The 13,619-nt window shown below is 46.6% G+C and overlaps 2 protein-coding genes across 2 annotated transcripts; both read left to right on the forward strand.

Moving 5' to 3' along the window:
* Positions 1-1,111: 1,111 nt before the first annotated feature.
* On the forward strand, positions 1,112-11,194 carry GLUL (glutamate-ammonia ligase). The gene is made up of 7 exons (XM_037825221.1): positions 1,112-1,269; positions 4,308-4,486; positions 5,808-5,969; positions 7,551-7,697; positions 8,137-8,264; positions 8,462-8,661; positions 9,278-11,194. Exons 2-7 carry the CDS (start codon positions 4,321-4,323, stop codon positions 9,594-9,596), a joined length of 1,122 nt encoding a protein of 373 aa, XP_037681149.1. The 5' UTR covers positions 1,112-1,269; positions 4,308-4,320; the 3' UTR covers positions 9,597-11,194.
* On the forward strand, positions 1,848-4,301 carry LOC119512080. Its single transcript, XM_037806616.1, has 3 exons — positions 1,848-1,910; positions 2,024-2,523; positions 3,796-4,301. The coding sequence occupies exons 1-3, from the start codon at positions 1,848-1,850 to the stop codon at positions 4,067-4,069; spliced, it is 837 nt and encodes a 278-aa protein (XP_037662544.1). The 3' UTR covers positions 4,070-4,301.
* Positions 11,195-13,619: the final 2,425 nt, after the last annotated feature.

The raw sequence follows: 13,619 nt of genomic DNA on the forward strand, positions 1-13,619 counted from the left end.
TACTTGTGCATCTTTGGCAAGCATCCATTTTCAAGACTGTGTTCACACATGTTCTCTCAATCAAGGAGTATTTTTTCCAGTTTATGGAATAAAAAGAAGGAACAATAAGCTACCTGAAAAGCAAAAGAAAAAAAAAAAGAATTTGCTTAAGGAATTCTAAATTTTCTAGGAACTCTGAGCTTCGAAGGGGTCAATGGAAGACCTCCCTTTCCTCTCAGCTGCAGCTGGGATCAGTTTACACATAGAATTTCAAATCTTTCGGGTGGCTCTAAAGGTCACATCCCTCGAACCACTATTATTTTGCAGATGAGCAAACTCTGGCCCAGAGAAGCTAAGAAAGGCGGTTATCAGACACGTCTCCTTACTTTGTTTCTACAGCCCGCCAAGATTCACTCCCTGGAATGATATAAGACAGCACGCTGATTAAAATTATGAAATAGCAGAGTTGTGTTCACTTTCCAAAACTCACTGAGACAACTGGGGAGGGGGCCTGTCCTCGGGCTCCGGAACCCCGGCCCCACTAGATGCTGCCCTCTCCCCAGGTCCCTGCCGCACCCGCCATCGTCCAGAAGCCCAGGGCTTCCGGGCACCCGCGCCCCGCGCTCCCTCTCAAGCGTTAACACGAGCGCGCTGGGAAGGGGGGATGGGGAGGTTCTCAAACAACAAAAGCCAAAATTATGTTTCGGTGGTTCCGAATTTCCCCCGGGAATTCCGGGGTCTGCGGTATGACATCGTAAGAGAGGACTCTCCTTGCAACACTATTCAATCTGAAGGCAACAAGGGGCGGACGCCCAGGCAGTTTTCTGGGAACCTTCAGACTCGGGGGGAGGGAGCTGCGAGGACCTTGCCAGGTCCGCCCGCGGTTGTTTTGCTCCAGCTGCTAAAGGCGGGGTCCTTTCTCGGCAGGAACCCGCGCCCTCTACACGCCACCCGTCAACCCTTCTCTTCCTCCCTTCCGCCCCCTCCCCCACGCCCCTTTCTCTTTCTTTCTTTCCCTGGTTCGCTCCCCCCACCGGCGGCGCCCGCACGCCTCCTCGCCCAATGGCCGCGGTGCTCGGGCGCACATCAGCTGATCAGCCCCAGCTCCCGGCCTCTGGAAGCCAATCAGGATGCCGGGGGCGGCTCCAGGCCGCAGATAAAGGATGCCGGGCTCGAAGCTGCAGGGCAGAGCCGAGAATGAGAGAAGACTTGGGCGTCTGACCTGCACACCGTGCCTCCTCTCACTTCGCTCTCGCGGCCTTCCCGCCCTCTGTCCTGCTTGCTGCACAGGTAAAGCGCCCGGACAGTACAGAAGGGAGACGCCCACCGCCCCTCACCCCTCGGCCACACCAGGCCTTTCTTGGCGGTCTGGCCCCCTCTCACCTCCTGTCCTCTCTTCTGTGCCTCGGCCTCCGGGGCCCGCGGTGTCGGAGACGCCGGGGCCTCCTGCGTGGTTTCACCGTCGATAATTCCCGGCGGATCTGGGTTGGCGTTTGTGGGGCGCGCCCTTTTCAAGGTTTTGTGAAAGGAAGGAGGTTGTTTTGATCCTCCTTTCGCTGCTTGCGGCCCAAAGGGACGCCCCTGGAGGCCTCTCGGCGGGCAGGGCTGTTGAGCCCCGGTCTCTGGGCTGGGGGTGTTGTTTGGATTGTTGGTGGGGCGGCTGTGTTAACCTGCAGAAGCGCACGCAGGGGCACTAAGTAGGCGTCGGCTCCTCGCTCTCCTCTGCGGTGGCGGGTGTTGGGAGGTCATCGTGGTATTTTTTTAGTCGCCTGCTTTGAAGCTAGTTAACCAGGAGTGTACTATTTGCGCGACCCGCGCCTACCACGGGGTCCCGGGGAAATTCTGGGCCTTCCACTTGTGACCGAACAATGGGGATCCTGGAGCCGCAAAAGCGTGGCCGGCGGGCGCGGCTAAAGGAGAGCGCGGCGGAGGTGGCAGCCGCACGCCGCCCCTCCCGCCGACTCCCCCCGCAACCCCTCCCCTCCGTCCCCAGCCTCTGCCATCAGAGGGGAATGGCGCCCCCTCTTTGAGTCCCTGAGATCAGGACCCGGGCCGGAGGGGCGGGGCTCCGACGTTTGGGAAGCTTCGGGGAGATAGGGCTGCTCTCAAAGTGGATTCCAACTTCCCCCGGGGCGGGAAGCGGAGACGCTCCCCCAGTCGCAAAGCCGCGAAGAAGTACGATGCAGAAGACACAGAGTCGCGGTCCTCGGGGTCCCACACCAACTGCTTCGGCTTCGTCGCCTATTCTGTGAACTCCGGAGAGAAATCGCGAGTCAAAATTAAGACCCTGACCCACCAGCCTGCGTATCCCAGCACCACCCGGTCAGAGCATTCTCCATGCCCTACCCCGTCCCCGAGTCCGTCTCCGACCGCGTCCACATCCCCGGCTCCGGTCCCATCCCTATCCCCATCCCCGACCCCCGGAAAGCTCCGGTGCTTGGACCAGCGAGAGTCCGAGAACGAAGAGAGGCGTGAACCCAAGTCAAAAAAGAGGAGACGTAACGAGGGCGACCCCATCGATATGGTTAACCACCTATGGCTGGGGTGAGTGAGGGGTAGGGAGATGGACTCCGGAGCCGGTGGCAGCGGCAGAAGCAGCTAAAGATTTAAAATTAAGCACCGCCGCGGCACCAGTTGCTACTGTAGACCGGGCTGCTGTCATTCTACCCGGCTGGTGAGAGAGCATGAGACACTTCACCGAGGCTGGAGAGAAGTGTGGCTTGATGTTGGGGGGGGGGGGGGGCGGGGCGGGTGTATCAAGTTAGGAGGAAAGCCAGCAGACTGGGTTCTAGCTTTTAGTTGGAGCTGCAGGGATCAGGAATTGTTCTTCTGGTCTTTGAGGTGGCGATTTGGTGGGGTGAGGGATAGCATTTGACCTACCAAGACTTGGGGATGCAATAGACAAAAGTATTGGTTTTCCTCTAATTGGGCTTGGCAGAGGAGGTTCTCCTCTTCCCCACAGGGCGATGCTGTTGGAAGGAGAAGCAGTTATGTTTTCAGCTGGGCAAACATGGATGGTTGCCCATAGAAACTTTGCCACTGTACTTCAGAAAGTTGCCCAAGTCATTGGAGGAGAACAATGTGTTCCCTTTCCAGCCACCCTGGGCTTTGGAGCGGGGGTGGGGTGGAGTGGAGTATGGAGAACATTTCCTCTTGTTCACATTAAGGTTGGTTCTGTGGCTTTAGAGTTCTCTTCTTTCCGAGGTTTTGTGGTGGTAGCTTGCAGTTTTTAGCATGCCTCAGAGCTTTTGAAATCCCAGATCTTTTTGATTTTAAGAAGTGGGAATTCCCTAATTATTTGAAAAGTCAACCAATGGAATTTGAGAATATTGTCATTCTCAACCCTGAATCTGAGCCCACCTGCTGAAGTAAGAACTTTGCATTAGACAGATGGAAACTGTGGTAGTGTTCACCTTGGAATTGGATGTGGATGAGCTTTTTCTCGCCTGGTGATAATAACTGCACTCCTCCTTTTAAGAAGCCTCCAGCCTTTTAAATCTTTCAAGGGAAGCCCCTTGTTTCATTCTTAAATCTTAAAGTGTATGTTGTTGAGGGGATGGGGCTTTTATAAAAACCACAACTAAGGTGAAACACAAAGGGAAACACTCACTGGCAACCAGAGCAGCCAAGCTTTTCTGTGGCTAAATTTTACTTGTGTTGATTAGGAGATGGTATCTGTTTTGTAAACTTTTCTATTTCAGAACTTGAGTATGTTCTTCATTTTTATCCCTAGTATCTTAGTATTAAATGTTTTTTAAAAATTCCCCTACCTCTATTAAGGGAATATTAGATTCTATTATCTGCTCTATCTAGTAGATTCGAAGTCTGGATTCTAGCCTGGGGAAGCCTTGGTTCAACCCCTGAGCTGGAGGACAGAGAGAGGCCTCGAGGCTACTACCAAGAGGTTGGTCTTTTCTCCAGCGAGCACTTACTTAAGTCTCTTGAAAAGGTGATCAGATTTTTACAGCCTAACGTTATAAGGAGATTTTTTTCTTGCAATATTAAGATAATAGTCACGTACTGTGTCATCATCCAGTGTACAATCAGTTGCTCACAGTATCATCATATAGTTGTGCATTCATTACCATAATCAAGTTTTGAGCATTTTCATGACTTATAGACTTTTGACTAATATAAAAACATGGATCCCCTTGAAACCAGAGTGAATAGGTATACCTCTGGGTGTGTGACTTCCAAAGGAAGGGGCTGCCCCTCCCATTCTTCTCAAAGGAAGTGTCTACCTTGGATTTAAATGTCCCTCTTGAGCCATTCCTTTCAGGGGATCGGTTTGGAGTCAGGGTTCCAAATGTTGTAATTTTTCTCTCCAGAACACCTTCCACCATGGCCACCTCAGCAAGTTCCCACTTGAACAAAGGCGTCAAGCAGGTATACATGGCTCTGCCCCAGGGCGAGAAAGTCCAGGCCATGTATATCTGGATTGATGGCACTGGAGAAGGACTGCGCTGTAAGACCCGCACCCTGGACAGTGAACCCAAGTGTGTAGAAGGTGAGAGCCAGGCTGGGTGGGCCGCAGCCTTAGACCAAGCCACCAGATTGGGCTTCTTTATTTTTGTGTTTGTAATGTTTTCCTAAGGCAGGCCTTTTCAGACTTCATTCAGTCAACATTAAGCTCCTACGGCCTCAAAGCATAGCAACAATGGAATCCTTTATTTAGATGAATTCTTGCAAGTAAGCCAATACATTGAAGAAAAAAGATGAAGGCTTTGGTTTGTGCAAGGAGGCTTTGCCAACTTGGCTATCCCTGTGGTTGGCCCTAAGGCACCCCAAGGAGCCCAGTTTGACAACCACTGCTCTAACCTGAATGTCTTTTGGTTTACAAACTTTGAATGCTTTGTAAAAAGGATTCATACTCCTATTATACAAAGCACGTACCCTAAAGTGGTTTCTGAATGGGACTAGTCATTCATTTGTTTTCAGTTGGTACCGCTTTTGGAAATTCTTAAACCATCTGCTCATCCCACGAGGAGCTGCTTTATTAAAGTTGTAACCTGTAGTTTTTGTTCTAGAACAAGCCATAGTCCTATCCTTTCTGGAAAAAATCCAGAGAAGAAAATAAAAAATATCATCTCCTACCTATTTTATGATAGCTTATTTTTCTGATAATGTTGTTCACATTGGAGAATTCCTTGAATGAATGAATTACCATAACATGAAGTGTACATTGTGTACCTGCTAGGTGACAGCTATTGGACTAGGCAGTGGGAATGCAAGGGACTGGTTTCTGTCTTCAGAGAGCTCCTTGTCAACTGAAAAGGCAAAAAAACTGGTCTTTCAAACAGTGGGAAAAGTGCATCTAGATAGATGATCTTTGCTATGTTAAGGTGGATAAGTGAGATGGAAGCAATCCTTGACTAATCAAGTACGCAAGTTGAGCTAGGACAGTGTAAAAACACAGTGGGGGAACAAAGCAACACAGATGGCCTAATAGGAGATACAGAAAATTTTTCTTTTCCCTGTCTCAGTATTTCAAATGATGACTGACTCACTGATGACATTAGAATACTTCTGTTTGTCTCCTTGGTGCCCAGTAAACTTATTTAAGGAAGAGAGATTCTTATGTTCTTTTGACTATAATTTCCTTTAAGGAAGTGATGCAATCATCTTACTGGGAGTTTAGATAGGAAGGACTGCAGGGCTAAGTGCAGATATCAGGGTTCATATGCTGAGAGTGGCATTCATATATTTCTAACTTTTGGGGGGAGAGTAGATATTTAGAGGTGGAAAGGTGAGTGAGGATCTATATTCTTGCCTGAAAAGCTCCTGTGCATTTTTAACTTAATCTCCCCCCACCCACCTTTTTACTCCAGAGCTGCCTGAGTGGAATTTTGATGGCTCTAGTACTTTTCAGTCTGAAGGCTCCAACAGTGACATGTATCTCACCCCTGTTGCCATGTTTCGGGACCCTTTCCGCAAGGACCCCAACAAGCTGGTGTTCTGTGAAGTCTTCAAGTACAACCGAAAGCCTGCAGGTATGTTTAGCATGTACGGTATAGATAACCTACCCCAATCCATGATTGCTTAAGGGGATGGGAGAAGATATTCCCAAGTCAGTATTGGGAAGAATACAGTATCTCAACTATTGGAGTCTTCGTGGGGTTTGAACATCCATCTCTCCACTTTGAACTTCTTTCTTGAAAGAGATAGTGTGGTCCATTCTTCCATGGTCTCCTGTTGGTTGCATAAAATGGCACTGGATTCTTCTGAATCTGTTTTCTAGTGGCATCCCCAGTGACACAGTCCTCCTGCCTGCCAGTAGTATAAAGTTTAAATCTGGAGCAGGATGTTTGCTTTGAATCCTAGATTGTACCAGCTGCTAGCCAACTATTTAACCCCTGTTCCTCCATTTCCCCAATTTAAAAATGGGGAAAATAATAAAAATCCATCCCATAAAGTTGTTTAGAGGATTAAATGAATGAATACATGCACTTCTTTTAGAACAGTTGTACATCAACTATTAGATGCTATTTCATTCCAGACAGCTTGTTTGTTTTGTTTCTGTATCTGACTAGAATAGCAGCATCTTCGCCCACCGATAATGTATATTTGCCTCTGTTTGTTGTAACTGCTTTTAGGTTCCTGTTGGTACCCTGTAGCCTATCTGGCATTCCCATTCCGCCTGATTCTCTGCCCATCCATCTTTTTAAACCTAGCTGAAATCTCCCTTCTATTAAGTCCTCTTGTTTCTACCTGCCAGTGAGCCTTTGGCAAGCCCTCTGGACTTGATTTCTTTTGTTTGAGAGGCAGTTGTGTATCGTAGTAAAGGGCACAGGCTCTCAAACCAAGGCAATATGGGCTTTCCTGACTCTTCTGCTTGCCCTGTAACCTGTGCACGTTCCTTAACATCTCTGAGTCTCAGTGTTCTTATCTGTAAATCTGGACTCTTAACAATACCTGTCTTGTGGGAGTGTCATGAGGACTCAATGAGTTTTGGTTTTGTTTTTGTTTTTTTAATGTAACTGTCTTAAAATGAGATAGTTAATGCAGTCAGTACATCTATATTTACTTCTTATTTTAAAGTTCCTTTTTAGCTTAGAAATTATTTACAGTTGGGCTCATCTCAGTCTTGTTTATTTGTTTGCATTAGCCAACACTGTAGAACTTTGCTCTTAGTCTCCTCACCTGGAATGGACAAATGATTCTCTCAATAGAATCTTGTTGATTTAGCTTTAAGTGCTCAAGAAACAAGGAATAAGACTCAACTAGAAGCAGCTGTTTTGTTAATAGAGGGTTTAAGTGCCTGGCATTTGGTACTTGGGAGGAGGCCAGCCTGCAGATAAGGTGAAAATGTGCTCTGTTCTGGGTTCATTCCCATGTGACCTGCTTGTCACTGAGTTCAATTATAACTAGTCTATCTGGATCCTCCCTACAGATGCACAGTTTCAGCTTCTCCCATTTCCTCTGCTTCCTGTGACAGGTTACAGAAAGGTTTACACTGGGTCATTCCAGTTTTTAATGAATACCTCCGTTGTGTAGAATCGGAGGCCCATTTTCCCATCAGCACTGGTTTCAGCATAAATGTCCTTAATGGCATTGTTGACTCTTTTTTTTAGAGACCAATTTAAGGCACTCCTGTAAACGGATAATGGACATGGTGAGCAACCATCACCCGTGGTTTGGAATGGAGCAGGAATATACCCTGATGGGGACAGATGGACACCCCTTCGGCTGGCCTTCCAACGGCTTCCCTGGGCCCCAAGGTAAGTGCCCCCTGGATGAGAGGTGAACCAGTTCTCTCTCCAAGTGCTTAGTTGACAAAGAAGCCTCTTCCCACAGATGGGAATGACTCCTTCTGAATCAAAAAGCTGTGGAATTTCTCGGAGACTCGCTGACAATTCTGTAAAGAGAATATCGCCCTCATGTTACCCAGATTCAGACATTTGTTATTAAGTGTGTAAAATAAAAGTTGAAGGGAAACCTTCGGCTCCACTCAGGAGGTGGCAGAGAGGAGTCTCCTGTACTCTGTCCCCACCCTCCTCCCCTCCCCTCCCCACCACCAGGTGACGGCAGGGACGGTGATTCCAGGGGGCCAAGTGTTAACGGCCTTCTGATTCCTGGCTCTGTGCCATGCATCTTGTGTGGAGAGGGGTTTGCTGGATTTCATCTCTCTCTTACCATCCTTTCTTGATGCCTGCACAGGCCCGTATTACTGTGGAGTGGGAGCAGACAGAGCCTATGGCAGAGACATCGTGGAGGCCCACTACCGGGCCTGCTTGTACGCTGGCATCAAGATCGCGGGAACGAATGCTGAGGCCATGCCTGCCCAGGTAAATGGCTATGGTCCTTCACTTTCTCCACCTCTGAAGATTGCAGGGCAGGCAAGGGGGGACTTCTGCCAACAAGGGCTGCTGAGGCATTGCTCACTAACCCGAAACATGAGAAGAGTGGGTTGGAGCCGAGGTGGGAAGAGAGTTGGGGCAGGCAGTTGGCCTTGTAGTGAAGGCCAACCTTCGCGTTCTTCTAGTGGGAATTCCAGATAGGACCCTGTGAAGGCATCGACATGGGAGATCATCTCTGGGTGGCCCGTTTCATCTTGCATCGTGTATGTGAAGACTTTGGCGTGATAGCAACCTTCGATCCTAAGCCCATTCCTGGAAACTGGAACGGTGCCGGCTGCCATACCAACTTCAGCACCAAGGCCATGCGAGAAGAGAATGGTCTGAAGTGAGTATCTTCTTCAGCCTTCTTTAATCTTGGGCAGCAGAAAGCTTGGGAAGGGGCTATCAATTTCAGCAAAGTCTCCTTTACAAGAATACTTGCTAAATCTTAGATGTATTGGGGGTGAGGAAGCTAGGCTGCTTCTACAAGTGCCTTAACTCTTAGCACTTTGTTTCAAAAAATTGAATCTTCTCATTCTGTTCCTATTTGAAAAGTATCATAGAATGGAATTAAGGATGGTGATAGGGAAAAGTTGACAAATAGATTCATGAGTTTGAAAGTCTTTAAGAACTAAATTAGTAACAATACAGACTTGTGGATATACTTATGTTTACAGGTAGGAGAAAGTCTTCCCAGCGATTAGGGTCTTTTCATTCAGCAAATATTGACTGTTTACATCACTGTTCTGAGCACAGGGACATACAGGTAACAAGGCAAGGTCACTGCTGTCCATGGAGTATTCTACTGGGGCCGTGTTTTGTAGCCTGATAAACTAGAAGACGCTGTCTGATAGTTATGTCATCCTAGTCACCCCATCCTTGGTCTAAACCTGCTCCTCTGCCCTTGAAGGGAGGGATCCCTGGTGACAAGCTCAGACCCGTGTCTTTTCTGTTCCGTGTAGGTACATTGAGGAGTCCATCGAGAAACTAAGCAAGCGGCACCAGTACCACATCCATGCCTACGATCCCAAGGGGGGCCTTGACAATGCCCGGCGCCTAACTGGATTCAACGAAACCTCCAACATCAATGATTTCTCTGCTGGTGTAGCCAACCGTGGCGCCAGCATCCGCATTCCCCGGATGGTTGGCCAGGAGAAGAAGGGCTACTTTGAAGACCGCCGCCCCTCTGCTAACTGTGACCCCTTTGGGGTGACAGAAGCCCTCATACGCACGTGTCTGCTCAACGAGACTGGCGACGAGCCCTTCCAGTACAAGAACTAAGTGGACTTAGACCTCCAGCCATCAAACCCCTCCCAGTTCTTCACCCCACTCCCACTTTTCCTGTCTCCCAATTGTCCTACTAACTGTAACTCAAAGGGCAGAATATCAAGGTCTTTTTTTTCCCTTGTGCCCAGTTAATAACTCTTGCTTTTTTGGGTCAGGGTAGAGGAGTCAAGTTCTTAATCTCTTCACACCCACCCCATCCACCTTCTTATCCTATTACAGAAGCTTTGGAAGACTGAGGAAGTAGTGCATTAGTGAGGAGGGGTGGGAGGGGCAACATAACCACTGGTTCCATTTAATCAGGTGTGTTTGTCCACTAGGCATAGTCCGGTCTGGACAGGGAACATCTGTGTTTGTGAAAGGAGAGCAGGACTTTTTCTGTGAGGTTAGCTAAGGTGAGGGGGGGCTGACTTACTGTGTAGATAGCTGAGAATTTACCCTTCCCACTTTTGGTGGGAAGTTCCATGTTTTAAAAAGGATTATAACCAACTTTCCTTTTGAAGTGGGAGTTAGAGAAGGAAAGGTTACAGAGATTAGGAGGAAAATGCCCTTGATCTCTTGCTGTTGTGCTTCCCTTGCTTGAGGCTAAATGCCCTAACCTGAAGAGTGTTAACTGATGGATAGTCCTACCATAAGAAGACAAAGTTCCTATTGCTTGGTCCTCCATTTATAACACAAAGCAGAGTAGTATTTTTATATTTAAATGTAAAAACAAAAAAATTATATATATGGGTGTGTGGATATATGTGTTTTTCTAAAGGAGAAAACCATTCTAATCACTGGAAGGCAAATTTGTCTGGTTAGAAATAAGGATCTCCTTTTGAGTCCGGGTGGAAGAGGCATTGCTTGAAAAGTTGGCTACTTGAGGCCATTATTCCCTCCTTACCACTTGGGGAGCTTCAGTGTGCCCTGCCCACCCTTCCAAAGGGAGTGGGAATTGGTCCGGTAACAGATAGATGCAGGTTACTAGCAGTGGGAGTCACGTGAGCCTGGTGGCTCTGGTTTGGAAGACACACACGTACTTGTGCACACAGGGGTTCAGCAATATGAGTTGGCTGGTCAACTTAAGCTTTATGTTCCCGACAAAGGGGTACTGGGGTTATTTTCTGGTGGGAGTAGCATGTTACTAAAGCAGGCCTTTTGATATATTAAAAATTTTTAAAGCAAAACAAGTTTAGTTTTTAGTCATATTTGTAGGATTTCTGAGTCTTTCTGTTTTACAGAATTGCTTGTTGGCTTCAACTGTTTCCCCATCTCTGCCCTTTGAGGAGATGGGAAAGGCCTGGAGTCACAATTGTGATTTTGTATTCTGGTGTCTTTCCATGAGTGCGAGATACTCCTTTAACATTTCTAAAGAGTTGTGTTCCTTTCCTTTTATAATAAAAAAAAAAAAGCAAATCCTACCTTAATCCCTACATTTTTCCCTACTTGTTCAATGGTGATTTTTGTGTTGACTGCAGCAAGTATGCTGTGGTTTTCTCTTGCCATGACGACTTCTGATTGCCATGTACAGTATGTTCACAGATAATTCCTCATTGTAAACAAACTGTAACTGCCCAGAGCAGCTCTTATAAATCAGCCTAACATTTGTAAGATTTCTTTTTTGTGGTTCTTTTAAACTCCAACCCCTATGTGCCATGTCATTCCTTTCCTATCCGAGAGGGGAGATTTGAGAGGCAAAATAAGCTCGGGTTTTATCTTCTCTGAGAATTTCTAAAAATCTTAGATGAGTCATGTTGCCAACAAGCTCATTTCTCTGCCTAATTTTGGGATCTCTGTGGTTTAAGGTTTTTGCTCCTCAAGAGCATTAGATAACACAATCTTGGCATTCCTCAGCCCTAAAATTTTGTAATAAGGTACAACTTCTTACCCATTCCAGAGTTTGGTTTTGACCTACCAGGGTACAACATACTGTTTTGAAGTCTTCTCTGGCTTAACTTTATGGCAGCCTAAAGTACAGTATTGTTAGTTAACTGATCTCACTATCCATACTCTTCATTTCACCCTCCACCCTGCTGCCAGTGATTCATCTAAATAGTAAATATTGACTGCGTTGCTGGCCTGGGTAAATCTCTCAGAAGCTGCCCGTGTTTCTGGGCATGTCCCGCCTTTCCAGGCTCATACTTGCAGATGCCTCTCCCTGCACTAGATCAGTGAGCTGCTTGTGGTTCCCCTGGGAGCTCCATATTGACGTCTGTGTCCTTGCCCTGAGTCCCTTGACCTGGTAGTTCTGCCTTATTCTGGTCTACTAGCTCTTTCCTCACTGGCCTGGGTAGGAGCTCCCTTCTGCTCCCATGGAGCTGTGCACAAAGCCCCAGCAAAAAGCAGTTACTCAACCAACACTACCTCATGGGTCTGATATTGTGAGCAATAGTAATTAGGTATTTTTAAAAGGTAGTGTGTGTGTTGTCAGTTTGGAGGTAGCTGGGGCCTGTTAGAGCAGTTCTTCAGAGATGAGGGAGGTTTTTTTTTCGGGCAAGTGTATTTTACTCCAGTCTTGTCTAATCCCGGATATCAGTAGCTTTTCCTAGGAGGGTTGGCTCCTGGCATGATTTAATTTTCAAAGTAGTATGAGTCATGCCTGCTGGTTGCTGGGTATGGTCCCAGTTTACACCTGTTGTTCCAGCCCTCTCACTTGGCATTTTCCTGGTTCGGGTGATAGCCTTGCTTCAGTTGAAGCTCTCTGCATCTCCCCAGTTGAAGTTGGCTTCCCCTCACTGAGTCACTCCTACAGGGACTGTGGTATACTCTACACAGTGTAAGCACTGGACTGAAGAGTGGATGACCTGAGCAGTTTTATGTTTTATTCATTCTAACCAAACTCCCTACAAAGATTACATGAATAGGAGTTCTAAATTAATATGATCAGAACTTACGTGGAAACAACCAGCATATTCATCTCCACCCTGTCATCTAGAATTGGCTGTGATCTACAGGTCACAATGCAGTGCAATCCCCTTGTATTTCTAAGGTGTTTTTTATAGCTCATTTAACAAACACTGGGTTACATGATAAATTTATCAGTGGTAGATTAAACTGGGAATTACTGGCCCAGCCTTCCAGCCACCTTAAAGAGACAGAGACCTGTAGTCACAAAAGGAGTTCTCCATTTTAAACAGTGAGTTTTCCTGATTTCCTGAATAAGAGCTAATGACAGCATAGGCTAATGAGAGAGTGTCCACGGATGGTTGCTGCTAGGGCCATTTAAAAAGCCAGATCTTTTCTGGGGAGAAGGGTACACTAGTGGATAAAAGAAGTTCCTAAATACTTTATGCTGGGGCTCTAGATATCACTAGGTTTCACATAGATAATCTCAGCTATTGCTTGATCTTTCTACCAATAAGTTGTGAAGTCTGGAAAGTAACTTGCTATCCCAACAAAAGTAGATGCCTCATCAACAGGACTTGTTGATTGCAAACTTCATGAAGGAAGGGATCCTGTTGATTTTTCTTGCTCACTATACCCCCAGAGCTTGTATGGTGCCAGCAATATTTGTTGAATGTAATTTTTAAATAATCAACTTTGTGGGCTTGCAACTCTACTGGGTGGAGTCAAACCAGTGAGGCCTTGGTGGCTAGGTTGTGTTTTAACTCTCTCCGTGGCCCAAAAGCAAAGTTCTCTTACACTGAGCTTAAAGAGAATCCAACAAGTTGATTATTTTTAACTACAAATAATATGGCACCACTGAAAACTTAGTGGGAAGAGGGTGTTGTAGAAAAAGGAATATCTGCTTGCTTGGTTAATTCTGATTGGATTCAGGTTGCCAAGAGCCTCATTTTGCTTGAAAAGTTATAACTAATATAAAGTGATAGTTCATCATATAATTCCAAAGGCTTTGGGTAAATTGAGACTGTAAACAATTTGGGCTGATTAGAGCTCTGCCATTTTAGTCTTTAGCTCAATCACCAACCACTTGTTTAAAAAAGTATCCATGCTTATGTGCAGATAACGCACATATACACAATATAGACATTTGTGGGCTATGTATATATTTGCACATTAGATACACAATACATGTAT

Source organism: Choloepus didactylus, chromosome 2 (genome assembly GCF_015220235.1).
Source record: "Choloepus didactylus isolate mChoDid1 chromosome 2, mChoDid1.pri, whole genome shotgun sequence".
Classification (NCBI taxonomy): domain Eukaryota; kingdom Metazoa; phylum Chordata; class Mammalia; order Pilosa; family Megalonychidae; genus Choloepus; species Choloepus didactylus.

What these genes read in the sequence shown, in the direction of transcription:
- GLUL (XM_037825221.1), top strand. Translation starts at nt 4,321, where the DNA reads ATGGCCACCTCAGCAAGTTCCCACTTGAACAAAGGCGTCAAGCAGGTA. An exon ending in TGAACCCAAGTGTGTAGAAG is followed by an intron (nt 4,487 to 5,807) that starts GTGAGAGCCAGG and finishes TTTTTACTCCAG; the next exon opens with AGCTGCCTGAGTGGAATTTT. An exon ending in GTACAACCGAAAGCCTGCAG is followed by an intron (nt 5,970 to 7,550) that starts GTATGTTTAGCA and finishes TCTTTTTTTTAG; the next exon opens with AGACCAATTTAAGGCACTCC.
- LOC119512080 (XM_037806616.1), top strand. Translation starts at nt 1,848, where the DNA reads ATGGGGATCCTGGAGCCGCAAAAGCGTGGCCGGCGGGCGCGGCTAAAG. An exon ending in TAAAGGAGAGCGCGGCGGAG is followed by an intron (nt 1,911 to 2,023) that starts GTGGCAGCCGCA and finishes CCCTGAGATCAG; the next exon opens with GACCCGGGCCGGAGGGGCGG. An exon ending in GTTAACCACCTATGGCTGGG is followed by an intron (nt 2,524 to 3,795) that starts GTGAGTGAGGGG and finishes TCTATCTAGTAG; the next exon opens with ATTCGAAGTCTGGATTCTAG.